Source organism: Canis aureus, chromosome 21, assembly GCF_053574225.1.
Source record: "Canis aureus isolate CA01 chromosome 21, VMU_Caureus_v.1.0, whole genome shotgun sequence".
Lineage (NCBI taxonomy): Eukaryota > Metazoa > Chordata > Mammalia > Carnivora > Canidae > Canis > Canis aureus.
Window position 1 is genome coordinate 4559783 of NC_135631.1, and position 27258 is coordinate 4587040.

At 52.9% G+C, this 27258-nt stretch overlaps 2 protein-coding genes, 1 long non-coding RNA gene and 1 pseudogene across 4 annotated transcripts; 3 read left to right on the plus strand and 1 right to left on the minus strand.

Annotated features, from left to right (window-relative positions):
* Positions 1–4: 4 nt before the first annotated feature.
* TSGA10IP (testis specific 10 interacting protein) lies at positions 5–8752 on the plus strand. Its single transcript, XM_077862476.1, has 8 exons — positions 5–205; positions 1512–1645; positions 1748–2475; positions 2658–2805; positions 4836–5006; positions 7479–7578; positions 7777–7901; positions 8596–8752. The coding sequence occupies exons 1-8, from the start codon at positions 53–55 to the stop codon at positions 8717–8719; spliced, it is 1683 nt and encodes a 560-aa protein (XP_077718602.1). The 5' UTR covers positions 5–52; the 3' UTR covers positions 8720–8752.
* LOC144292341 (large ribosomal subunit protein uL23 pseudogene) lies at positions 212–1504 on the plus strand (annotated as a pseudogene).
* A 395-nt stretch (positions 8753–9147) lies between the features above and the next one.
* Positions 9148–10448, minus strand: LOC144292343 (uncharacterized). Its single transcript, XR_013359785.1, has 2 exons — positions 9921–10448; positions 9148–9570 (listed from the first exon to the last, which is right to left on the minus strand). It is a non-coding gene; the product is annotated as an uncharacterized LOC144292343 (long non-coding RNA).
* Positions 10074–26478, plus strand: SART1 (spliceosome associated factor 1, recruiter of U4/U6.U5 tri-snRNP). 2 transcript variants are annotated; one of them, XM_077862474.1, is made up of 20 exons: positions 10074–10451; positions 12230–12287; positions 12670–12725; positions 13275–13401; positions 13524–13629; positions 14132–14209; positions 14317–14416; positions 14508–14650; positions 14729–14935; positions 16262–16386; positions 16467–16600; positions 16706–16848; positions 23863–24036; positions 24239–24349; positions 24688–24775; positions 25138–25228; positions 25339–25474; positions 25974–26063; positions 26172–26293; positions 26394–26478. In XM_077862474.1, the coding sequence occupies exons 1-20, from the start codon at positions 10139–10141 to the stop codon at positions 26410–26412; spliced, it is 2421 nt and encodes an 806-aa protein (XP_077718600.1). In that variant the 5' UTR covers positions 10074–10138; the 3' UTR covers positions 26413–26478. The 2 variants fall into 2 exon arrangements, with proteins under 2 accessions (XP_077718600.1, XP_077718601.1); XM_077862475.1 differs by lacking the exon at positions 10074–10451 and adding an exon at positions 10651–10746.
* Positions 26479–27258: the final 780 nt, after the last annotated feature.

Here is a 27258-nt window from a genome sequence, read left to right on the forward strand (position 1 = left end):
GGGCAGTTCCAAGGCTGGCAGATGGGGGTGGGGGTCCGGGCAGGACACCAATATGCGAAACACCCACCAACGGGCGAGCAGGACTACTTCAGGGAGACCAGGGCAGGACATGCGGCTTCAGGGAGACCAGGGCAGGACATCCCAGGCTCCTGGGATGACCATAGGGCTGCTCAAGTTCCTGTCAGACATCCCCCAAGCTGAGCAGGTGAGGGAGGCCCTGTGGGGGGACTTCCAACTGCCTGGAGGCAGCCTGGCTGCCTGGGGTCAGTGTAGGCCAGGGCTCAGGATGGCACTGGAGAAGCCATGAAACTGGAGCTGAGGCCCGGCGAGAGACAAGAAGGCCCAAGGCAGGCAGGGACCACAGGGAGGCCTAAAGGGTCCAAGGCGAGGATGAGGAAGACACCCAGGGATGACTCCCAGGCTTCCAGGAGAGCCATCTAGGGGAACTGCAGGAGAAGGAGGAGGAGGAGGGTTTTAGGAAAGATAATAAGCTTCCTCTACCTTGATTTAGCAAGTCCAGAGCCCCATGGAGCATTCAAAAGAGCTATCCGGGACATGGAGGCAGCACCGTACCATGGTGACAAATCTGGGCTCTCGAGACAGACTATGCATGTTCAGATCCTGACTCCACTTACCGGCTAGGTAACCTTAGTCAAGTGATGTCACCTCTCTGAGTCTCAGTGTTCTTATCTGGGATGAGATGAGATCTCATCGGGCCCTTTCACGAAGATGGCACTGAAGGCGAAGAAGGAAGCCCCTGCCCCTCCCAAAGCCGAAGCCAAAACAAACGCTTTGAAAGCTAAGAAAGTGGTGCTGAAAGATGTGCACAGTCACACACACAAAAAGAAGATCCTTATGTCACCTACATTCCGACCACCCAAGACCCTGCATCTCCGGAGGCAGCCCAAATAACCTGGAAAGAGCGCCCCCAGGAGAAACAAGCTTGATCACTATGCCATCATCAAGTTCCCCCTGACTACTGAGTCAGCCGTGAAGAAAATAGAAGACAACAACACACTTGTGTTCATTGTGGATGTCAAGGCCAATAAGCACCAGATCAAACAGGCTGTGAAGAAGCTCTATGACATTGATGTGGCCAAGGTCAACACCTTAATCAGGCCTGATGGAGAGGAAAAAGCATATGTTCGACTGGCTCCTATCATGCTTTGGATGTTGCCAACAAAATTGGGATCATCTAAACTGAGTCCAGCCAGCTATAAATCTAAATATAAATTTTTTTCACCATAAAAAAAAAGATCTCATGGGATAACAGTGGGATATAGGTCCTTGGGAAAGTTAAATGAGTTGATGCATGAAAATCCTGAGCATCCAGCAGGTACTCAGCAGCATCGTTAAATATTAAAAGTTGAGGTGGTGATCAGTCAGTTTTAGCAATAACAAGAGCCCAGCAGGCCAGCCATGGTACAGAGAAGAGGAGGGTCCCCTGGAGGAGGTGTGGGATGCTCCAGGAGGCTGCTTGCAGCCAGGCCTCCTCTCCTGTCTTCACCTAGGGGAGGCTTGGGAATGGCGATGATGTGGTTCTGGGCCAGCAGCCGAGGTCTCGGAGCACAGGACAGATGCCAAAGAAGGACCGGAGGCCCAAGGCTCGGAATAAGAAAGACCGTGGCTCTGCTGAAGCTGAAGAGTAAGCCACTGTGCAATAGGCTGGGGGGATACTGGCTGGCAGGCCCCACTGGGGGCCGGGGCCCTGACCTTGACCCTTGCTCCCTGTCCTCTCCTTCCTCAGTCTCATCCCCTCTCCTCCTCGGAAACCCTCCTTCCCCTTCCAGTGGGCCTGGGAGAGCTTCACCACTCATGGCCAGGCTCTGCATCAGCCCAGCTTCTCCTCGGCCTCCGCCCCAGGCCACCAAGCTCTGTCCTTGCCCCGAGCAGTCCCCCAGTATAAGGCCAGGCACAAGTCCACAACCACCCTCCCAGAGCCCCATGGCTTCTGCTGGAAAACAGAGGGGCCAAACCTGGAGAGAAGCCAGCAGCTCAGGGCCTGGGGTTGCATCCCCAGCTGTTCTGGCAAAGGGGAGAGCCAAGAACTGGAGGCACCCAGTGAGTATGACCTCCAGCCACCTGGGAGGAGGTCAGGATCAGGATCTGAGTCTGAGGAAGGCACCGAGCTGGAAGCCCTGGGTTCTGAGGAGATAGAGAGGGTTTTGAGCCCTGGGGAGCTGCCCCAACTCCTCAGCAGGGGGTTGATATTAGAAGAGGAACAGTTTGTAGAGGTGACAGAGCAGGCCGAGGAGGGAGAGCACAGGACCCTCCATAGAAGGAGAGCTGGTTCTCAGAGAAAGGGGCAGAATTTTCGCGAGGCAGCCTCCGATGAAGATGACCTGCAGTGCAAAGGGAGCAGCTCCAGCTCCAACCTCAGAAGACCACAGAGGAGGAAGTCAAGGGCCAAGGAGCTGGAGGGGCCATGGGACCCAGAGAAGCTGCAGAGGCAGTTACAGCAAGAGTTGGACTGTGGTGAGTGTGGGCTTCGATGTCTGGGTTCCCCAGGAAACTACAAGGTGGGGAGAGAGTTTGGGGAACCAGCAACCTGGACCAGGAGTTCAGACAGGGTTATACTGCGCTCCAGGTGCTGGGCGGGATTGTCCAGTGGGCTGGGAGGGAGGAGGCTATTCTCTGACTTGTCCCACTCTGGATAGGCCCTCAAAAGCAGCCCTGGAAGGCTTTTGGGGCTGCTGTCCAGGCCTCCAATCGGAGTGGGAAGGCCTATGCCTTGGGAGATGAAGAGAGTTTCCTGTTTGCCAACTTTCCTAACCGTACCTTCCACAAACGACAGGAGGCCACCAGGTAAGGTAAAAGAAAAAGGAGGATGGGAAGAAAGGGCTGGGAGTAGAGAAGGAGCCAGTTCTCCAGAGACACTGAATCATTCATCCTCTCATTCATTAATTCATTTATCCATTCTCTAATCTTTTGGTCATCCAATCTTCTACAGATCGATGCATCTATCCACCCACTCATCCACCCACCCACCCATCCATCCATCCATCCACCTACCCATTCATATACCCACCCATCTATCCATCTCTGTCTACTTGGCCAGGTGTCTATTGACACAAGCCACTTTTCATTTATTTTCCATCTTCTATCCACCCATTAATCTATTAACTAAGTGATCAAAGCAACACATGTTGAATATCTACTCGTGGGTCCTTAGGATATAAAGATGAAAAGACGTGGCCCCAGCCCTAAGAAAGTCAAGGTCTGCTGGGAAAGGAGGCAGATGGACAAGACAACAATGAAGGCAGTAGAGTCAGACAACTGCTATGCTTGGGGCTTGAACTAAAGACAATGAGAGCAGAGGGGAATCCTGGGAAGGGGCACTGTTGCATTGTCTAGGTGAAGGATGATAAGGGCCTGAACCAGCTGGCCCTGTGAATAGAGAGAGGGGAATCAATTAAAGAGATATTTGGGAAAAAAAAAAAAAAAAAGAGATATTTGGGGGCTGGCTCAGCAGGTCTTGGTGATTGGTTAGAGGTGGCAGGTGAGAATCCATTTCAACATTCCAATAGCACCCCTCAATTCTGACTCTGTCATCCCTGGCTTGCTTCCCACGCTTCTCAGTGCACTTGGAACAAAGCCCAGGTGTCTTGGTAAGGAGGCTCCTGTCTCCCACACCCGCCCATATAGGAATAGCTAGAATGTGCCATGCTCTCCCTCCCTCATCTCCCGGAGCTGCCATTCTCCCTCATTCACTCAGCTAACTCAATGTATCTTTAAACTTCCGAGGTAGGCGCCCTCTGGGAAGCTCTCCCCTCTGCTTGCCTCTGTCATAGCTCTTGCCACATGGCATTGCATTGGGGGGCTGGGCTGCCTGACTATCCCTGGGTGCAGACTTAGAGATCCCTAAGACAGGTGCCAGATTTTATTGGTCATGGCCTCCCTGCTGCCCTACACGAGACATGGCACCTAGTTGGTGCTCAACAAATATGTGCTGAGTAAACAAGTTTATTGGTGAGGACCATGATTGAACTATGCATGAATTCACCAACACTGAGTTTCTATTTATGTTAAGCACTGTTTTAGATGCTGGGGAATCCACTGGTAGTGAAGAGAAGAGATAAGGAACCCTGCTCTCATGAGGCTTACCCTCTACTTGGGATGAAGGATAATTAATAAAGAAATGAACAAAATGTACAGCTAGAAATGGAAAATACCTGGGGGTAGAAGGGGTGGTAAGGGAGTCTCTCTCTCTCTCTCTCTCTCTCTCTGATATTTGAGCAAGGATCTAATTAACAAGGAACTGGCCATCAGAGCTAGGGAAAGAATGTTCCAGGTGGAGCTAAGCGTTGTCTACTCAACCACCCACACCATTCATCCACGCCTTTATCCATCAGTTGATCCCATCACTACTTTGTTTCTGTTTCCCATCCATTCCATTCATATATCTGTCCCTCAAACCAAAAGGCATCAATCTAGTTCCTACCAGAGATGGGGGTCAGAGAGAACAAGGTCTGACCCCTGTCCTCAAGGAGAGCTGCTTTGCAATGGGAAGTGAGCAATCTGGGTGAGATCACAGGTGCACCAAGGCCCACAGGACTGAGGGTGTTCAGAGTTGGGGCACACAGCTGGCTGGAGTGGGAGGAGGCTTCCAGGAAAAGTAGGGAAAGGCCTTGAGGTGGGCCTGTGGGCCGAGCCCCAGATGTAGCCCTCATCATGTCAGACTTCCATGACAAACCCACTCCCCAGACCTGTGGTTCTCTGGGCTCTTGCAATCCCTCCCACAGGCCCTCATACTCCTCTCCCTGCCCCTGGCCTCTATGAGACTGCTGCTCCCCCCAGACTTCTCCCATCCTCTTCTTTCCCTCTCCCTATTGAAGAAGCTTGCTGCAGGCCTGGGAGCGGCAGCAGGAGGAGGAGCGGCAGCAGGCCGAGCTGCGGAGGGCCCGGGAGCATCGGGTACAGCAGCAGGTGGCTCGCTGCCTGGCAGCCTATGCACCCAAAGGGAGCCGGAGGTCAGGGACCACCCACCACAGGCTGGAGGAGCTGAGGTAGGAAGCCAGGCTGGGGAGGCTCTGGTGGGGAGAGGTCAGGGAAGGCAGTGCAAGATGCCAGAGGAAAGACACAGGAGACGCAGTCCTCATCTCCCTCCAGGGCTGAGTCTCCACAACCATCCTCCAGCCCTGGCTGGTGGGCCAGGCCATTTGGCCACACTTTACAGATGAAGACCCTGAGGTATGCAAGGAGGAGGGGCTGAGCCAAGGTCACCTAGTTAATATAACAGTCCTGCAGCTGTCAAGCTCACAGAATGTTCTATATGCATTACCACATGTTCAAATCTTTTTTTTTTCTGATTTCAAAAACTAGGCATGCTTATTATAAAAATACAGATGTAACCAAAATAGTTCACATAGCACATCAACAGTGCCTATGATCTCACTCCTGGGGACAACCGTTGTTTGCCTCAGGTGAAGAGTCATCTATTTTATTATCTTCCTATATGTTGACCATTAAGAAGAAATAGACAAATGTGTCTTTAAAAGCAAACCTTTTTTAGACTCATAACAGACCCTTAAATGGGCGTTATTATCAGTCCCATCATTCAACAGAGGAGGAGACGGAGCTCACAGAGCTCAATTAATTTGCCAAGTGTCACAAGTGAGGGGCAAAACTAGGATTTCAACTTGGGAAGCCACTTAGCCAAACCTGCTAGCCCATTTCTTAGTGCTTGAATACCTAATCTGTAGATAAAGGGCACTGGGATCTTCCCCCGAATGCCCTATCCAGTGAAACAGATAATACAAATAAATATGGTCACCAGTGCCATGGACATTGAGCACCTACTGGGTGCAGCTGGCAGCAGGGCAGCCCTTTCCACACCTCATCTCCTTTCATCCTGAGAGAGGAGCTAGGTCAGGGTTGAGGTCTCTGCTCTGCAGTGGGGTCACCAGGGACTCAGCAGGGTTCTGGTCATCTACTCTTGGAGGCTCAGTCTTATTATTCCCAATTTTGAAGATGAGAAAACTAGGGATCTAAGAAGGCAACGGTGTTTTAAAAGAATCCTTGGCCAGTGATCAAGGAGATGCCTTCTCCTTGCGAAACCTCAAGTTCATTGTTTGTGTGTTTATTTTTTTCAATGAGGCAGGAAGCCTAAGGTTCAAACTCCAAGGGACAGATGTGAATGAGAAGAGTGTTTCACACACATCTCTTGTATTTTCTACTAGAGAGCAGATATTTTCCATTGGGGTCTCTCAGTCCTTATAACCTGTGACTTTTGCTCTCTCTGCTCCTCAAAGGCTCTGGCCTGTACAGGAGGTGTGGGCTCAAGAGAGGTCACCCTGTGGGAGGAAGGCCTTCCTTTCCTTCCCAGATGTTGGACAGGGCTGACATCCACTCTCCAGCTTCCTTTCTGCTTGGGGCTCCAAGACATGGACTTCCTCTCATTTCTAACAAGAATCAAAAAGGAAAAATATGCATGACATCATAGGAGAGACAGACTGAATGCCAGCTCACTTCCCACCCCCACCTTTGTAACTGCTGAAATTACCTCTTGAATGCTGAAGACTCCATTTTGCAATGACTTCTGTTCCTGGCCATGGGTTTTCAAATTCATCTGTTTTTCACCAATGGCCCTGGTGGGGCAAGGCAGTGTTTTTCAGGGGCCCTGTACACTTGTTAGAGGTCCCAACATGAGTCTTGTCTGCTTCTCCGCTCCTGTGTATGGGTGCTGCTGGCACACCCAAAGACCTCTCTTACATGCTTCACAGGATTCCTGGTCCTCACAGGATTCCTGCCAGAGGGCCCCTCTTGCTGCCTGGATATTCAGCTTGATAAGCAGGCACATTTCAGACAAATGTGCAAACCAATTTTTTGTAAACAGATGTGTGCTTCCCCTGTGGAACCTTGATCTTTTTTGGGATGTTTTCTTTCATTTGCAACATCATTCTTTTGTTCCTCTGTCCCATGTTCTAAGTTGTGTGCTTATAAGAACCCCAGAGAATGGTAGCAACTTTGTCCAATCCCTGCCATAGTGCAGAGAAAACTGAGCCCGGAGCCCAGAGTGGGGCCTTACCCAAAGCCATGGTCAATAGCCACTGCTTCTTCCTCACAGATGCAGCGTGAGAGGGTGCAGGGGTGTAAACGCAGGGGGAAGAGGCTGTGCAAGCAGATGCCCAGTTGCTCCGAAGGCAGTGCTGCCCTATCCCGCCCTGTGAGTGTGGCTGGGAGGCTAGATGAGCCCTGGCTGCACAGCCTGCAGACTTGGTCTCAGTCTCTACTCCCCAGCTGTGTGAACTTGGACAAGTCCCTCAACCCTCCTGGGCCTCAGGCTCATCATGGGTAAAATGGAGCAAATAATTTCTATCCCATTGACCTCAGGAGGAATCCAGGGCGGAGATGGGAATGAAATGGCTTTGCAAGGTAAGGGTGGGGAGAATGTCAAGTCCTTAGTGAGAATGAATGGACTCAAGAGTGGGGATAGGTTGTGTTCATGGTTAGCTGCCCAAAGGCCCATCTCCCTGCAGGCGCCAGGAGCGACAGCGCTTTGCTCAGTATCAGGCAGAGCTACAGGACATCCAGCACAGGGTACAGGCCCGGCCCTACCTGTTCCAGCAGGCCATGCAGGTGAGGGCTAGCACCTGGAAGACATGCCACCTCCCTGAGAACAGTGCTTTTCATTGGATGAGTGGGTAGGGAGAGTGGGCCCTTTAGATAGGACCCTGGGCCACACCCACCTGGAAGCCCTGGGACCCTCTCAGTAATCACAATGCTATTTGTTCTCAGCAGCCTTGGTGCAGAGTAGGAACCCTTATCTCTCCTCAGGTCAATGCCCGGCTCACGGTGACCCGGCGCTTCTCCCAAGTGCTGTCAGCACTGGGACTGGATGAGGAGCAGCTGCTGGCTGAGGCAGGAAAGGGAGACACAGAGGGCACCTCCAGGAAATCCAGGTGAGGCCATCTAGCTAGCCAGAGAACAGGCTCTGCCCAGCTATCGGAAGAAGGGGTGCCACTGCCAGTCCTGGGCCCTACAGCCTCTCCCCTACCTGTCTTCCTGGGCTCGGCATCCAGGGAAAAGCTGAGAAAACTTGTGAGCAACCATGTTGACCTGCCCTGAATCTAAGCTTCAACCCTGGCCTGGTCCACTGTCTCAGCCTGAAGGACTCTGCCTAGCTCTAGCAGTCAATAAGGCCTCCCCCAGACCCCGTCCTCCGTGTCACCCGAGAAGGGCAGGACCCGGGTTATGTTTTCCAGATCCCAATAAAGAAACTAAGGACCTGGGGGCAAGGTCTTACCCAAAGACACAGGAGCAAATAAGCTGCAGAGCCAGTGTAGGAATCTGTGGCCAACTGAGTGGCCACACACCAAGCCCCTGTTACAGGGTAGTGCCACACAAATCACCCCCTGCATACTGTCCCTTATACTTTAGGACAACCTGGTGCACAGCAAGGTTTATAAAGCTTATTCATAAGTAAACTGAGGCTTGAGAAGGGGAAATCACTTGCTCAGAGTCTCAGCATAGAAGCCAGATCTGAACCCCTATTGCCAAGAATGGCCTTTCCACCCCTAAAGCCCAGGTCTCCTTGGGCCTGGGGGTGGGGAACTAGAGCCCATGGTCTCTATCTGTGTCTCCTCCTTCTTTAAGGAGCCACAGGTCAATGGAGGTGAGAACGGAGCACTCTTCTGAGAGCCTCCCAAAGACAGAACCCACCAGAAGGCACTCCAACAGGCACTCTACTCCAAGCCCAAGTCAAGAGTCTAGCCCCTAAGATAACAATTAAATGCTTTATGGGAAATATAACGTGTAATTTCTGGTGGTGCTGGGAAGAGGCTGCAGGTTGGGAGTAGGAGGTAGCAGGAAGCAGCAGGCTTAGCTTGCCCCATCACCCAGGAGCTTTGGTTGTGGAGCTGCCCCCACCAGCACACACAGCTCTGCTTCTGCTCCTGAGTGGATCATCTCACAGAGCAACAGCTGTGACTCCTCCACTCCCATTTCCAACATTTATGCTGGGTCCTAGGAATTCAAGAGGGAACAGGACCTAATGGCCTCTGCCTTTGAGAACTCAGGGTGGGAGGGGAGGAGGTTTGGATCCTTAAAGGGGTACGTATCTTACACTGTAACCAGTGGTTTGCACAGGGGCCGCCAGTCCCAGCAACTGGGGGTTGCGGGTCAGAGGAGGAATTATGTGAATTGCGATTTTACTTTTTAAAAGACTTTGTTTATTCATGAGACACACAGAGATGTAGCCAAAGGGAGAAGCAGGCTCCCTCTGGGGAGCCCGACAGGAACTGGGTCCGGGATTACGACCTGAGCCAGAGGCAGACGCTCAACTACTGAGCCACCCATGCGCCTTGGGATTTTAACTTCTAAGTAACTTCAAATTTGGGCCCCCAAGGAGGGGGGTGGGAATGAGCTCACATACCCAGTCGTGCTGTGTGGAATTTTGCAGTTTCTGGGGGTTCAAAGTACAGATTTAAAAACCCAATCCAAGGTGAGGGGGGTGCCTGGGTGGCGTCTCCCACTCTTGGTTTCGGCTCAGGTCCGGATCTCAGGGTTCAGCTGGCCCTTGTCTCCCTCTCCTTGCCGCTCCCGCTTACGCGCTCTCTCAAATAAGTAGATCTTAAAAAAAAAGAAACAAAAGACAAGGAAAAAAGAACCCAATACGAGTAAGGTGGAAAGGCAGCATTTGATAATATCGGGTGTAGGGGCTCAGAGGCTGGGCTGGGTCTCAAAACAAGCTGCGGCGTCCCACGCCCGATGGAGCCACGACGAGGGGGCGGGGGCGGGTGGAGCCCACCGGGAGGACGCCGACTGGAGCGGCGGGCGCGGTGCACGGTAAAACCGGTAAACCCGTGAGGCAGGGAGCGTCTGGTGGCGGCGGGGGGGGGCGCTTCCAGCTCCCAGATTGCCGGCTTTAAGGGCTTATAGTTCGGAGGCCTGTAACCCCTACACCCGGCGCACGCACGCACTTCGAAGACCGCCACCAGACCAACAGCTCCGCAAACACGCAGCCGGGCTCCAACCCCGGCCTTCCCGTGAGCCCTCGGGGCAGGCACCGAGGCGAACGGCGGAAGCAGCCACTCTTGGTTTCCGGCAACACGACAGCGGCTGCCGGGCGACCCGGAAGTAGTCCCATTTTGCGTCGTCGGGGCTCGGCGGCGGCCGGGCTCGGGGCGGACGTACCACCATGGGGTCGTCAAAGAAGCACCGTGGGGAGAAAGAGGCGGCCGGGACGACGGCGGCGGCCAGCACCGGAGGCGCCACCGAGCAGCCGCCGCGGCACCGGGAGCACAAAAAACACAAGCACCGGAGCGGCGGTGGCGGGAGCAGCGGTGGCGAACGTCGGAAGCGGAGTCGGGAGCGTGGGGGCGAGCGCGGGGGCGGGCGGCGCGGGACCGAAGCCGAGACACGCAGCGGCGCGCACGGGCGGGAGCGCGGCCAGGCTGAGCCCTCAGAGCGGCGCGTGAAGCGGGAGAAGCGCGATGACGGCTACGAGGCCGGTGAGGGCGGGGCCTGTGGGGGCGGGGCGGGGCGTCCCGGGGCGGGCGGTCTGGCCTGGGTGCGAGCCGAGCGCTGCCGCCCGGGCTCCCCGACGCTGTCTCCGTCAGCAATTATTAGAGAGTCTCCCCGTTTGGGATTAAAAGTTGTCTCTCTCTACTAACCTCTGCGAGGGCAGAGGTTTTCTGTTGTCTCAAAATTGGCCCCTCACAGGCCCTTATTTGTTGAGTGAATGAATCAATGAAGTTGTTCTAGCTCGTGCAGAACCAAGAAGAAACCTGATATTGGGCAAACCGGGTAGGGTTCATAGCAGAGATAGGAAACCGGTCGGAGCACAAAGGGCCCTACAGAAATTTGAATTTTGTCTTGAGGGTGGTAGAGAGCCATGGATTTAAGCTGAGGAATGAGTTGATCATATTTTGCAAAGATTCCTAGATTGAGACCTGGTTCAAAAATAGTCAAGACTGGAGGCCACGTGAGGATTGATAGTGGCGTGTGCTGAGGCAGCGGAGGGTGCAGAGACCTGAACAGATTGAAGAACCGTTTGGGAGGAGGAATTAGAGCTTACTTAGCACTTGGGTGGGGGTAAGAAGGAAATGAGGATGGCTCCTTAAATTTTGGTTTGAGCAACTGGGTGGGTGGTTGTGTCTCCTGAAATTGAGGACTTTGGGAGAGAAGCAGACTTTTGAGGGGAGAGAGTTCAGTTGTGGAGAGCATTGCAACCTATAGGGTTTGGGCTGGATAGAGCAATTTGGAAGTCATAAGTAAATCAGGTGGCAAATGAAGCCTGGCGAGAGAGTAAGGAGTGGGCAGTAGAACCTTAAAAATGCCAGCATTTTCGTAGTAGGTAGAGCAAGAGGCTATAAGAATGCTTGATGGTACAATATCCAGAAAAGAAAACTATAGAATCTTGTGTCATGGGGTCTGTTGCAAAGAATAGTCAATGGTGTCACACACACCACAGAAAATAAAGGAAATTCGAGCTGAAAAGAATCCGTTGGATTTAGAAATAAGGAGGCTGGTGACCTTGGAGAGAGCCTAGAAAGGTTGAGATCCAGGGTCCAGGTGAGGTATAGGGGAAGAGGTAGGTTATGGAGTGGGGACGCAGGAAGGATGAACAGGTGGTAGCACCTGGGTGGGGAAGCTCCATCTGGTGGCGTCTAGCCTCTGTCTGTGTGTTGTGTTCCGAAGTTACTTGCTGATTGAGAGATGAGTAGAGGAAGTCTGAAAAGCTACTTTATCTCAGCATCCTCACTATCCATCGCAAAACAGGGACCATTAAGTGTATTTCTTGACTGGATGAACTGCGCAGAGAACACAGTCATGCTGCTAACACAGTCCCTGACCAGTGGGGAGAAACAGACCTGGAAGTGAGTGATGAGCTGTGGAGTTCAGGAGAGAGCAGTTCATTCTGACCAATAATTAAATAGGAGTTCAGAAGGAGGTGGCATTTGGTCTCTGCATTTGGATAGGATCTCGTCTATCAGAGTTAGGCCAAGGAGGGCAGTGTGGGCTGAAAACAGAATGTACAGAAGTGGAGAGGAGGCAGAGTGAAGGCTGCAAAAAGGTTGGACCTTTTGGGGCAGGAAAGGAAAGTTATGATGGGGTCTCAAGAGATTGGGACTGAGATGGAAGGAGCTACTGAGATGGAGGAAGGTTGCTGTTTTCAAGTGTCTCAGTAGGGCCCGGGTATGGGTAAGGGAGGTCCCTGCAGAGCTCGAGCCAAAGATGTGGTTTGTTGGCCCTTTGTTCAGCTCCTGAACTATACTTCTTGTTCCAGCTGCCAGCTCCAAAAGTAGCTCAGGAGATGCCTCATCTCTTAGCATCGAGGAGACCAAGTAAGTTCTGTCTCCCTGATGTTTCTACTTTTATTTTCTGAGACAGAGGGCTTCTGGGACAGTTTCCTGGGGGACCATTCACACACTAAGGCATTCTGACTGGAATTGGAAATGACGTATAACCATTTGAGTTACAGAAAAGACGCTAAGACCCAAGAGAAAGATGGTCTTCTGCTGGTTAGGGGCAGGCCAGGCCTAGTGCCTGTGTTCCCTGATTTGGAGGCCAGCATCCTTCCCAATGTCCTTGGCTGCCTGGGTCAGTCTCTGCTTTGGGGACCCTTAGGACTTCTCAGTTCCATCCTGTTTTCACTCTCTATCCAGAAATGTCTCTGATGTCCCTATTTTGTTGGCAGCTCCTAACATGTGTATCTCTTGTCCTTAGTAAACTCCGGGCAAAGTTGGGGCTGAAACCCTTGGAAGTCAATGCTGTCAAGAAGGGTGAGTGTGGGACTGAGGATGGGAGTGAGGGAGGGCATTTGGGTGGAGGAGAAAGACCATCTGAAGGGGTCTTTGAGGAGGATGGGGTTATGGCACAGGTTCAGCACCATTTAGTGGCCATGTGTGTGTATGTGTGTGTGTACACACATCCTTGTGGATAGGCACAGGCTTCTCCTTAGTGTCACAATGGAGGGCTGGGAATAGGCTTATTCTTTAAGTTCATATGGCTAGCATCGTTGCTTGCTCTGGCTGTGAGGCAGCATTAACTAGACCAAGATACATGCGTAGTTGCTGCAAACTGATCTGGGCTATGCAGGTGTTGGGTTCATTTGTTTCTTAATGCATGATGGGAGGCGAGGATGCTTACAAGGTGTGGAGGATCCCGTCATGCTGTGCGGGAAGGAAGTAGGAGGAGGGAGGTGAAGGATTCACTCCCCTTCTCCTGGCCCCTTCTGGCCCCCTGAGCTGGAAGGGGGCAGGGTGAGTGGCTCCCTCCTCTCCCCACCAGCCATGGGCAGGCATAGCCTCACGTCTGGGCCCCCCTTCCAGAGACGGGCACCAAGGAGGAGCCCGTGGCAGCTGATGTCATCAATCCCATGGCCTTGAGACAGCGAGAGGAGCTACGAGAGAAGCTGGCAGCCGCCAAAGAAAAGCGCCTCCTGAACCAAAAGCTGGGGTGAGGAGGTCCCAGCCAGGGTGGGCAAGGGAAGAACCTGAGGAGGCTGCCAAGGAGCTCTTGAGTCAGGTGTGTGGAGCAGGAGTGGGGGTCCCCAGAAGGCCACTTTGTTCTTTTTTCAGAAAGATAAAGACACTGGGGGAGGATGACCCCTGGCTGGATGACACTGCAGCCTGGATTGAGAGGAGTCGGCAGCTTCAGAAGGAGAAGGACTTGGCAGAGAAGAGGGTGAGCACCTGGGCAGTTGGGGGTGGTTGCTCATTGCCTCTGGTAACCAGGCAGTAACCTGCCTGGCTGGTGAAGCAGGAGACTTGTCCTTGGGAGGTGACTGGGCTCAGAGAGGTCGGAGATCCGTGGTCAGTGGCATCTGTTTTGGAATCTTAGCAGCTGGCCTACAAGGCCTGCTGGTTTTTTGTTTTGTTTTGTTTTGTTTTAAGATTTATTTATTTATTCATGAGAATACAGAGAGGAGAGAGAGGCAGAGGCATAGGCAGAGGGAGAAGGAGGCACCATGCAGGGAGCCTGATGTGGGACTCGATCCCGGCTCTCCAGGACCAGGCCCTGGGTAAAGATGGCGCTAAACCACTGAGCCATCTGGGCTGCCCTGTTTTTGTTTGTTTGTTTCTGTTTTTTGTACTCCCATCTGGTAAAGTCCCACGGGTCTTTCAGTGGGACTGAAAGTGATGCTGAATGGCCTGAGGTCATTGGTTACCCCTCTCTCATCCCATAGGCCAAACTGCTGGAGGAGATGGACCAAGAGTTTGGAGTCAGCACTCTGGTGGAGGAGGAGTTTGGGCAGAGGCGGCAGGTGAGGCTGAGAACAGGGTGCCAAGCGCTGTTGTACTTGGTGCTGGGATCCCAGGGCTGGATGGGTCAGGGCTCCTGACTTAGCTGGACATTTCCCCTCCCTTGTAGGACCTGTACAGTGCCCGGGACCTACAGGGCCTCACTGTGGAACATGCTATTGATTCCTTTCGAGAAGGGGAGACTGTGATCCTCACCCTTAAGGACAAAGGTGGGTTGAGCTCCGGTGCTCTGGTTGGGGGCATAGGCCCTGCTGAGTCTAGGGTAAACATGAATGGCTGTTGCTCCTGCCCTCTCCGCAGGTGTGCTGCAGGAGGAGGAGGATGTACTGGTGAACGTGAACCTAGTAGATAAAGAGCGGGCGGAGAAAAATGTGGAGTTGCGGAAGAAGAAACCTGACTACCTGCCCTACGCAGAGGATGAGAGCGTGGATGACTTGGCACAGGCAGGCTAGGCAGCAAGATGGGGTCTGTGGCTTTTCAGGAGCCAGGCTGGGTCCCAATCTGTACCTCTTGTTTTGCAGCAAAAACCCCGCTCTATCCTGTCCAAGTATGATGAGGAGCTTGAGGGCGAGCGGCCACACTCGTTCCGCCTGGAGCAGGGTGGCACTGCTGATGGCTTACGAGAGCGGGAGCTGGAGGAGATCCGGGCCAAGTTGCGACTACAGGCTCAGTCGCTGAGCACAGCGGGGCCTCGACTCGCCTCTGAGTACCTCACACCTGAGGAGATGGTGAGCCCTGCGGCCTCCACCTGCACCTTGTAATTGGGGTGGAGATTCCTCCCTCTCCTCTGGGAGTCTTGTGCTGTGGGGGGAGCTGTGGAGGAAGAGCGAGTATGAGGGGCTTGGCCCTCGTGGGTAAGCAGCATATGACAGCCCTAGGGAGGTGCTGGAGGGGGACGATGGCTGTAGACAGAACAGGGACTGTTGACACAGATGGTTCTGAGTTCGTGTTCGAGCTCTGCCACGTAGCCAGCTTGTGCCTTGGATGAGTCATTTAACTGTGAGCCTGTGGCACCCGTTTGAAATGGGAATGGTGGGAGCCATCTCTTGAGGGGTGTCGTGAGGGTTAGTGACAATGTGGGTAAGTGGTAATTTTATAGCTGTGTGTGGATTTTGTATCCGGGATGATTGTGAACACAGAGGTAGATCTCTGGCTCAGTAGATCGTTTGGCTTTGTGATTAAGAGCAGGATTCTGGAACCAGAAGAATAAGAGCTCTCTCTTCACAATCCTGCCTTCCCATTCAGGAGTTAGGTGACCTTCAGCAAGGAACTTAGCCTCTCTGGGCCTTGGTTTTCCTCATCTCACAAGTGGGATGAAGTCACACCTATGTCACATTTTTTTTTTTAAGATTTATTTATTTACACAGAGAGAGAGAGGCAGAGACACAGGAGGAGGGAGAAGCAGGCTCCATGCAGGGAGCCCGACGCGGGACTCGATCCCGGAACTCCAGGATCGCGCTCTGGGCCAAAGGCAGGCGCTAAACCGCTGAGCCACCCAGGGATCCCCCCTTATGTCACATGTTGTTTGTGTTTGTAAAGTACTTAGAACAGGGGCTGGTGTGGAGGAATGCTAAAGAAGCATTCATCCTTGGGATGCCTGGGTGGCTCAATTAAGCATCTGACTCTTGATTTCAGCTCAGGCCATGATCTCAAGGTGGTGAGATGGAGCCCTGTGATGGGCTCCATGCTGGACGTGAGTCTCCTTAAGATTCTTTTTCCGGGACACCTGGGTGGCTCAGTGGTTGAGCTTCTGCCTTCGGCTCAGGGCATGATCCCGGAGTTCAGGGATCAAGTTCCGCATCAGGCTCTTTGCGTGGAGCCTGCTTCTCCTTCTGCCTGTGTCTCTGTCTCTGTCTCTCTTTCTCTGTAATGAATAAATAAAATCTTAAAAAAAAAAAAAAAAAAAAAAAAAGATTCTTTTCCCTGCTCCTCCCACCCCTTGCTCCCCCACCTTCTAATTAAACTTTTTTTTTTTTTTATAGCATTCATTCTTGTGAGCTCATGGCTGCCCGCCTTCCCCATTTCATGTCTCATTTTTCTTTTCTTCCTCTCAGGTAACTTTTAAAAAGACCAAACGGAGGGTGAAGAAGATCCGCAAGAAAGAGAAGGAGGTGGTAGTGCGAGCCGATGACTTGCTACCTCTTGGGGACCAGACTCAAGATGGGGACTTCGGGTCTAGGTGGGCTTGGAAATCAGGTTGCAGTATGGGGGTTGGACTGGCCTAGGGCCCACACTCACCCGAGAGGCCTCTTCCCACAGGCTGCGGGGCCGGGGCCGGCGCCGAGTGCCTGAGGCCGATGAAGAGGCCCCAGAGGAGGAGGACAAGGAACCGGCACCTCAGCCCCTGCAGTCAGATGACACCCGTGTGGAGAACATGGACATCAGCGATGAGGGTGAGGGGCCTGTCCAGCCGGGGCAGGGTAGGGGTGGCAAGGGCCGGGCTCAGGGGCCCTGGGCAAGGAGGTGATCTGAGCAGGGCTTCCCTTTGTTTCTTTCAGAAGAGGCTGGAGGACCACAGTCAGGGTCCCCAGAGGTGCTGGAGGAGGATGAGGCAGAGCTGGAGCTGCAGAAGCAGCTGGAGAAGGGGCGCCGCCTGCGGCAGCTCCAGCAACTCCAGCAGCTGCGAGACAGCGGTGAGAAGGTGAGGGGGCCCAGGGGCTGAGCGTGGGGTGGGGGCATGCTGGCCTCCTCAGGGCCAGGGCCTTTAGGGACAGGCGTGTCCATGGTGACCTGTCCTCAGGAGCATGGCACCTTCATTCCAGTTTGGATCTTTTTTTTGTGTGTAATGTCATGTTGTTAGCAGATTTCTTTAAGATCAACCAGTGTTTTACTCTCAAGATATTTTAAAGTTGGAGCCTTCCCTGTCTTCTTTCCTTCTATGGCTGGGTGTTGCATTCCTCCTGGGAGTAAGGATTGTCCCCGGGGGTGGGGGTATCACTGGTGAGCAGGACAGTGAGGGGCCCTGTGTTCTTGGAGCTGCCTCTCTAGCTGTGGCCTGAGGGCAGGGTTAGCAGTAAGCGTGTGTGCACATGCGCACACAGCACTTCTGGTAGCACCTGGAGCTGGGCAGACCGTCTGTGGAAAGCGGAGCAGATGGCTGGAGGGCTGGAGTCTTGGGTCTGCTTTTGAGGGGAGACCTTGCAGGGGATGGCATTTGAGCTGAGACATAAATAACAACGAGGAGCCAATCTTGCAGAGATTCAGGGTGGAGGTGGGTGGGCACACTGGGCACTCAGGTGGTAGAGACAGCAGGTGTCCTTGGGAGGAGTAGCCTAGAACACTTGAGGGCCTGGCAGTATGAGCCGGACAGAGGCCAGTGGGGCCTTATGGCCATGACCACTGTTGACCCTCAGTGGGCACTTGCCTGGGCCAGGCCCTGCTTGCGTGCTTTGTATATCCAGTGACTTGATGTTCACTGTAACACCTTGTGAGGAAGGTTCTGTTATCTCCGTTTTATAGATGAGGAAACTGAGGCATAGAGGCCTTAGGGAAGTGACCTGGGGTTACATGGCTGGTAAGTGGCAGAGCTGGGGTTTGAACAGCCTGACTCCAAAGTCTACGCTTTTCATCCTACCCCTCCCAGCTCAGGGGGGAGAGACTGGAGCAGTGAGTCCCCAGGGCCCAGCCCGTGGGGGCTCCTGCAGTGGGGTCAGAGAAGCAGCAGCCCCTGAGCTGGAAGAGAGCCATGGGAGTGGGCGGCACAGCAGCCAAGTAGGGCTTTTGAGGAGGGGGAGTAGGGAGTCCTCTAATTCCTGAGAGGCAGGTCCGATCTGGAATAATAGAGTCAGCAAGACTGAGGAGGTAAGGAAGCCAGGCCAGCAACTGGGGACAGTCCCTCAGAGCGAGAGCAGGTGGACTGTGCGAATGTTGGAGGTGCAGCGGCGGGTGGTCTTGGCCTCAGTGACCCAGGTGCTCTGCTGCAGCAGGGAACACGGCCCTGGATGGTGTGGTGAGTGGGCGTGGCTGTGATCCAAAAAGGCTTGGTTGGCAAGAGCAGGTGGTGGGCTGTATGCTGTCCACCGCTGCTGCAAAGAGGGTCAGAGAAATGGGGCGGTAGCCAAAAGGGGTGTGAATGAGGATAACCAAGAGTGCAGAAGTCTGTCCTTGTTTGGACTTTTGTTCTAGTGAGAGGACATGAAAGAAGACATAAACAACATCCAGTAGGAAAACCACTGTGAGCAGAAACAGGAAAAGGCCAGGTAGTGGAGAGATGAGGAGTGAAGAAGCGCTCCCGTTTTAGGTCTTCTGGTCAGGGTGGGCTTCCCCGAGGAGGTGACCATTGAGATCCAGATGAAGTGTAAGTATCAGTGACATCTAAGGGCGCAGTCCAAGGTGAGGGAACACCTGGCCCCTGAGACCCTGAGACACGAGCCACTGGGCTTGCTCAGGAAGTTGGCTGAGGCCTGCATGGCTGCAGGGGCAGGAACCCCAGGGAGTGTTACAGGGAAGGAGATGGTCACGGGCCATTCAGGCAGAGACTTGCTGTTGCGGTAGATGTAGCCATCAGAGTTCTGTCTGTGGAGGAAAAGCGGTGGAAGGCTGTTGCAGACATCCAGTTGGAATGACGTCGACTGTGATGGTAGCCGCAGAAACAGGAGGAAGTGGCTGTATTTGGAATGCATTTTGAGGGTAGAATCAACAGCGTTCATTTGTAGATTGTGTGCAAGATTGTGAGTGGGTACAAGAAGTTAAGGATGACTCCCAAGAATTCTGACTTGAACAGCAGGCCTCTTGCTGAGTTAAGGAGAGGGTAAGGCCATTCCTGAGATGGGAAGAGCTGGGGAGATAACAAAATGTTCGGTTTTGGTTAAGTCTAATAAAAAGTGCTTTTCTATTAGGGGTATTTGATACTGAACAGGCAGTTGGATATGTGAATTTGAACTTTAAGGGAAAGGCTGAGACTGGAGTTATAAATGCAGAAGTCATTTAAAGTCCTAGGATCAGCTGGAGTCATCAGGACAGTGAGTGTGGAGAAGGGAAAGTGCGTGAGGGTAGCCAAGAGGAGAGGGTCATGTGACAAGGTCCTGAGTCACGTGACAAGTGGCTCTTGAGAGGAAGCGTGTAAGCATCTGTGACACATGCTCCAGAGAACTTGGGTATTGGGGATGAGCATTGACCTTTGGATTGGGCAACATGGAGGTCACTGATGGTCTTGTCTAAATCGTGGTCTTTTGGGGTGCGGTGGTGGGAACTGAGAGCTAGACCACACAAGTTTCAGCAAGGCTGCCAGGTACAAGATTACCAGATAAGAGCCAGTTGTGTTTACACACACCAACAAGAGAGAGAAAGTATAACTTTAAAAAAGGTACTGTTTGTGAAAGCAGTATAAATAGTAAAGTAGCATAGATAAGTGATAACAAAATGGATAAGAGAGAGGCCGATTGCAACAAAATAAAAAGGAATAAATGATGTGTGAGGTAGGGATCCCTGGGTGGCGCAGCGGTTTAGCGTCTGCCTTTGGCCCAGGGCTCGATCCTGGAGACCCGGGATCGAATCCCACGTCGGGCTCCCAGTGCATGGAGCCTGCTTCTCCCTCTGCCTGTGTCTCTGCCTCTCTCTCTCTCTCTCTCTCTGTGTGACTATCATAAATAAATAAAAATTAAAAAAAAAGATTTAATGATGTGTGAGATAGATCTCTTTGGGGGAAGTTGCAGTCCATCTTTGAAAGACATTGAAGAAGACATAAATAGATAGACTGTGGTTTTAGGCAGCTAGGGCTACCGTGACAGAATGTCACAGACTGGGTGGCTGAAGCAGCAGAAATTTACTTCTCAAAGTTTTGGAGTCTGGAAGTTCAAGATCAAGGTGTTGGTAGGTCTGGTTTCTCCTGAGGCTTGTAGGTGGTTGTCTTCCTGCTGTGTCCTCTTATGGCCTTTTCCCTGAGTGCCTATGTCCTTGCTGTCCTTTTCTTTTATGAGGACACCAAACTACTGGGTTAGGGCCCTGCCCTTATGGCATCCTTCAACTTTAACCATCTCCTTAAAGGTTCTGTCTCTAAATACAGTCACCCCATGGGTGAGGTTTGAACATACGAATTCTGGGAGGACACACTTCAGTCCATAACTACTGTGTTCATAGGTAGGACTCGGTAGTGTAAAGATGTTCATTTCCTCAGACTAATTTGTAGATTAAATGCAATTCCAGGGGATCCCTGGGTGGCTCAACAGTTTAGCGCCTGCCTTCAGCCCAGGGCATGATCCTGGAGTCCCGGGATCGAGTTCTGCATCAGGCTCCCTACATGGAACCTGCTTCTCCCTCTGCCTGTGCCGGTGCCGCCCCCCCGCCCCCCGTCTCTCATGAGAAAATAAAATCTTTAAAAAATAAATAAGTAAATAAATGCAATTCCAGTAAAAATCCCAAAGGGATTTTTGTGGAACCTGAAAAGCTATTTCTGAGTTTACTTGGAAGATCAAAGGGCCAAAAAAAGCCAAGGTGCCTTGAATAATAAAGTGGTGGGCCTTGCTCTAACAGCGATCCCTTTATGTCATCGTGGTAACTAAGATGGTGAAGTAGTGGTGGAAGGACAGACTGACAGGACCAAGACCAAGTGGAGGGTCCAGGAGCAGACATAGGACAGCTATTGACCCAGTCGGAAGGGCACCCGGTTCAGCAAGGCCTGTATGGACAGCCAGTTACCAATTTGGGGGAAAAAGTGAAATTGGGTTTGTATCTCACACAGAATTTATTACAGATAAAGAACTTAAAAGTAAAGAATTAACATTCTAGAACAAGGTTAAGGAAATTATGTTTGTGACTTTGTTGCAGAGAAAGTTTTTCTTTTCCTTTTTTAAATTACATTAAAATACATAGAACATAAAATTTACCAACTTAACCATTTTTAAATGTTCAATTCTATTGAATTGTTAAATCCATTCACATTGTGCAGCCATCCCCACCATCCCCACCCCCCCCAGCTCTTCTCGTCTTGAAAGCTGAAACTCTGTCCCCGTTAAACACTGGCTCCCCCGCTCCCTGCGGCAGCCACTGTCCTTTCTGTGGCTATGACTTTGACTACTCTAGGAACCTCCAGTAAGAGCAGTCACAGAGGATTTTTTTTGTGACTGGATTATTTCAAGAGAAAGATTTTTTTAAGATATAAATGTGAGGGCAGCCCCAGTGGCTCAGCGGTTTAGCGCCGCCTCCAGCCCAGGGTGTGATCCTGGAGACCCAGGATCGAGTCCCGCGTCGGGGTCCCTGCATGGAGCCTGCTTCTCCCTCTGCCTGTGTCTCTGCCTCTCTCTTTCTCTGTGTCTCTCATGAATAAGTAAATAAAATCTTAAAAAAAGAAAAGATATAAATGTGAAACATAAGCCATGAGGAAAAAAAATTTAATTACTTAGAAATTAAGAACTTAAGTTTTTTTAAAAAGGTATCAAGAATGTAAGAAGGCCAGAGAAGACTCTTGCCTACATGTATATAATCATCAGTGGGTTGGTGCCAAGAGTCCAAATGACAAAAATTGGCAAAACAGGAAAATAGGCAAAAGACCTCAATGGACAGTTCACAGAAGTAGAAGGATAAATGGTCAATAAAACACCCAAGGGCGGTGCTTGGGTGGCTCTGTCGATTAGGTGTCTGACTCAATTTTGGCTCAGGTCATGATTTCAGCATCATGAGCTTGAGCCCACTTGTCAGGCACCATGCTGGGTGTGGAGTCTGTTTGAGATTCTCTCCCCCTCTGCCTTACCCCCTGCTCATGTATGTTCTCTCTCTCTCTCTCTGTCTCTCTCTCTTTAAATCAAAATTAAAACCAAAAAACCCCCCAGTGAGGTGCAACTTCATTAATGGTCAAGGAGAAGTGAACTAAAATAATGACGGACCAGGTTATACCCACATCATTTGTCAAAAATGTCAAAGTCTGACAATATCAGGTGTCAGGATTTGGAGCAGCCAGAGTTCTTAAGGATTTTTTGTTTGTCTTTTGAGAGAGAGAGAGAGACAGATGGTGAGAGAGCACAAGTGAGGAGGAGAGGGAGAAGCAGACTCCCTGCTGAGCAGGGAGCTCAAGCGGAACTTGATCCCAGGATCCCCTGACTATGACCTGAGCTGAAGGTAAACGCTTAACCGTCTGAGCCATCCAGGCGCCCCTGGAGTAGCTAGAATTCTCACACATGCTCTTTGCAGGCCCATAGGGGAATCCGATGAGCTTGGGAGGGCAGTGACCTACTGTACAGGCAAGTGTGTGCCCTTCGGCCCAGTGTCCCCTCTCCTGCACGTGTACCCCCAGAAACACACTTGCCTGTGATCCTGGAGACGAGCATCAGGTTGCTTGTATTTGCATTGTTTGTGATAACAGAGAAAGTCCATCCACAGTGTGCAAGGAAGCTAGATTAAGATGCGTTTATCGTGGAATATGATTCTGCAGTGAAAAGCTAAGAAATACAGCCATTCGGGTCAAGATGAATTAAAAAAATATATATATATATGTATTTTATCTCTCTATTTGCTTATTTAAAAGATTTTATTCATTTATTCATGGGGGGCGGGGTGTGTGGCAGGGACACAGGCAGAGAGAGAAGCAGGCTCCATGCAGGAAGCCCGATGCGGGCCTCGATCCCGGGATCACACCCTGAGCCAAAGGCAGACGCTCAACCGCCAAGCCACCCAGGCGTCCCTATATATGTGCATTTTAAAAAGGAAATCTTAGGGGAATCAGATTCAGACGATATACTGTTTTAAAAAATGCACAACAAAATAATACCCTGTTTGTGGATAGGTCCTTATGTGGAAAAACTGTAAATAAAAGCCCCTGAATCATGACCACAAACAAGAGATAAAGAGACACTCAGGCTTTGAAAGGGTATTAATAGTGTTTCTCAGACTGGATGATGGGTACCTGGGTGTGTGCGTGGTTGTTATTGTTTTTAAAAATATGTGTTAGAACCTGTTTACATTTATGTTGCCATTCATTAAAAAAATAAATACTGTGTAACAACATGGAAGGAAGGGGTGTTGAGTGGCATGGTGATGGGAGACTTCTCTCAGGAGTGTGCTGTCAGGGGGAAGCAGTGAGACTGCGGGGTGGAAAGAGTGGAAATACTAGGCCACCCTGTCTACTTATGGGAATGATACAGTCAGCAGAGGGGACAGTGGGTTCAGTCGATGGTGTCTGGGGCGGATATATGAGGGGTCTTGGAGCCATGCTGGGTAGGAGGGTAGTCTGAGGGAGGAGCAGGGCAGAAGGGGTGGGTGCCAGAAGTCTGTTGGAGTTCCACACGACATCTTCCCAGCCTGTGGCCTCAGAGAAGGATTCTAGAAGAAGCTGTGTTTAGTTGAGCCTTGAAACAGGAGTTTGTCGGGTGAAGGGTGGATGGTAGTGAAGTGGCAAGAAGCCCTGATGTGCTCTGATCCGGGAGGGAGATGTGAGGCTGTGGGGCTTTGGACAAGGGCCATGTAGCATTTTGGATATTAATTTAAAGGGCAAAAGGGAGCCATCGATGGCTTTGCAGCAGAGGAATGAGATGGGTGTAGGTGCAGAGTGGAGTTTGGACTGGGAGTCAGGGAGGAAGCAGAGACCAGTCAGAGGTCTTCTGTGGACAGTAGGAGAGTAGGAAGGCTTGTCTTACTGCCATCAGGGAGGATTCTGGGTTTCTGGGTCTCAGTGGCACCTCCCCCAGAAACTTCTGGGTTTGCCCACAGCTGTTCCCTCCCCCAGGTGGTGGAGATTGTCAAGAAGCTGGAATCTCGCCAGCGGGGCTGGGAGGAGGACGAAGATCCAGAACGGAAGGGGGCCATCGTGTTCAATGCCACGTCGGAGTTCTGCCGCACTTTGGGGGAGATCCCCACCTATGGGCTGGCCGGCAACCGGGAGGAGCAAGAAGAGCTCATGGTGGGTTTTCAGGCAGCCTACCTCTCCTCTCCTCCTTCCCTTCCTCCTCCCATCCCTTCCCCTTCGCTCCTGACTTGGGTTCTCCGTGCTGGTCAGGTCCATGTCAGGTTTTGCATAGCTGGTAACAAGCCTTGGTGCTCCAGTGCGTTAGGCTGGCTGGGGGCTGGGGCTCCTGGGCTGACCCTGGTCTTCTGACCCCTAGGACTTTGAGCGAGACGAGGAACGCTCAGCCAACGGTGGCTCCGAGTCTGATGGGGAGGAGAACATCGGCTGGAGCACAGTCAACCTGGACGAGGAGAAGCAGCAGCAGGATGTGAGGGGCGCGGGGCACGAGGCTGGGGCGGGGGGATAGCAGAGTAGGAGACCGCAGCCCACGGGCGGAACGGGTGGAGGCTGGGGTTTGAGGCCACCCACCCAAGGCTCCAGCCCCAGCTCTGCCCCTTCCTTGTTGGGGGACCTTGAGCAAGTGGCCTGTTGTCCCAGAGCCTTGCTCTCTCACTCTGTAAAGTTAATGGTGTCGTGGCAGGACTGTGGCATAGCGCCTGGTCCCAGGAAGGACCACAGTGGTGTGTGGTGGGGGTGATGGGGGCAAGAGGGTGAGGAGCCCCTGCGGCCCACTTACCACCTGTGTCCCCGTGTGCTCCCCCTCAGTTCTCTGCCTCCTCCACCACCATCCTGGATGAGGAGCCCATCGTGAACAGAGGGCTGGCAGCTGCCCTGCTGCTGTGTCAGAACAAAGGTGAGGGGCTGTGAGCCTTGGAGGGGCAGAGTGCTGGCACAGCTTCCTCTGGTCCCCCTGGGGCCTTGACCTGCTCTCTTGGGACCCGAGAGCTATTCATCTGCACCCAGTTTGGGGGAAGTTGTTGCAGCATCTGGCCTCTTGGCTCTGAGTCACTCCATTTTTGACAACTTTACCACTTAGTCCCACAAAGCACCACTCACCCTTTAAGTGTCAGTGTAGCTGGGGAAAATCGGGGCAGTTGAAGCAGTCAGGCCCTGGCGCAGAGAGACCCTGGCATGAGGACCCTGCCATATTTACTGGGCCTGGGCTGCACCCCCTGAGGGCAGGCTACCTGGAGTCTGACCGCCACCTGTCCCCAGGGCTGCTGGAAACCACAGTACAGAAGGTGGCCCGGGTGAAGGCACCCAACAAATCCCTACCGTCAGCCGTGTACTGCATCGAGGACAAGATGTGAGTGTGGCAGCGCAGGCAGGGGCATGGGCTGGCGCCAGCTGGGAACCACCGGGAACCCAAGCAGGGTGGGCAGTGGCTGGCCCTGAGGGTCCCTTTTCTCGGTCCAGGGCCATCGACGACAAGTACAGCCGGCGGGAGGAATACCGTGGTTTTACCCAGGACTTCAAGGAGAAGGATGGCTACAAACCCGATGTGAAGATTGAGTACGTGGATGAGACGGGCCGGAAGCTCACTCCCAAGGAGGTGAGCAGGGCTGGCAGTGACTGAGTCACAGAGAGGCAGGGCCCCTGCCCTTCCCACCCGAGGCAGAGCTGCACTGTGGGTCTCGGCTCAGCCGACCGCTGGCTGGGGAGCTGGTGAAGTGTTGCCACCTCTGTGTCCCAGTGGGCACAGCAGGCCCCGTCACAGGCTTGGTTCCTTTGCCCACCTGCACCCCCCCCCCCCATGGCTTCACCTACCCTGGGGGGCCACCTTTCTGGCATTGGTGTGCAGGCCTTGGGCTGACGTGTGCTCACTGTCCCTTGCTCCTGCCTTACCTGCTCCCAGCTCCACCACCACGGGTGTGCTGCCCTCAAACCCAGCCCCAGCCTCCACCTCACTCAGGATCCCAAGTGCCCCCATTGCAGCACATCCAGCCCCCATGCCCATCTCCCTGACTCTGACTGGGAGCCCCCAGTGCTAGGGCCATGGCCCTTCCCTCTGGGGACAGGTGGCTCTAACATGGTTCCCGCCCGTGTCCCAGGCTTTCCGGCAGCTGTCCCATCGCTTCCACGGGAAAGGCTCAGGCAAGATGAAGACAGAGCGGCGGATGAAGAAGCTAGATGAGGAGGCGGTGGGTGACCCACTGGGACGTGGGGGGGCTTCCACATCTGCTGGCGCTGGGGTGGTTGGTGGACAGGGACCCACTCCTGCCCTGTGCTTACTGGCCCACACCCTACAGCTCCTGAAGAAGATGAGCTCCAGCGACACACCCCTGGGCACGGTGGCCTTGCTCCAGGAGAAGCAGAAGGCCCAGAAGACGCCGTACATCGTGCTCAGTGGCAGCGGCAAGAGCATGAACGCGTGAGTGGGGAAGCTGGGCCGAGGGGGGAGGGCCGAGGGACAGCGCTGGGCCTGACGTGGTGGGAAGGTTTTCAGCCTCACGCCCCTCTTCTCTCCGCAGGAACACCATCACCAAATGAAGCTGATCTCCCTTCTGACCCCCTCCCCGACTTTAATATTAAATAAAGTTCCCTCCTTATTTTTTCCTCCTTCGTCATGGTGCAGATTCCAGGGTCAGACCTGGGAGGAGGGGCAGGCAGTGCTGGGAAGAGCATCCACAGCACTGCCCTTGGGCTTGCCCTGGTGGCTGTGTGACCTCAGGCAAGTCACCCAACTTCTCAGAGCCTTAGTTCTGTCATTCATACTGTCAAAACAGCTGTTTCACAGGATGTCTTGTGAAGATTAAATGAGTTTGTTCATTCATTCATCCAACTGGATTTAGAGGTGAGCCCGTCCCCTCAGAGGTGGCTTCGGTCTGGCTTCTGCTAGGTATGACCCGGCCACCTAATGACACAGATAACTAAAAGAGATGAGGGAGAGAACCGTCCAGACCCTCTAGGACAGTCCTGTACCCCTGCCCTGGGCCCCAGCCGGCCAGAGAAGCCAGTCGGTTGATTTTCTCCACCCCCTCACCCCTGAGTGTCCGTGTCTTACAGTGCCTGGCTGCTTGTCAAAGGTCACATCTTATCCCCAGCAGGGCTGGCTTTAGGGGACCAGTGGAGGTGTTTTTAGCACCTCCGTCTCCCAGCGACCGTTGGTACACAAACCACCGGCCTGGGGCCCAGGACTCTGTGTTTTAATGGGCCGGGCTCCCCGCAGGGTGAGGGGGCCACCACGCTCCTCACCGCCTTGGCCCCACGTGTGGTTACTCAGGGAGGTGAGCTCTGAAGGACATCTCCCCAGGAACGTGCCAGAGCCCCGAATGGAGGGCAGGGCCACCAGGGGCTCCCATGGGAGTCAGAACTGGGGTCCTGCCCCAGCCGAGG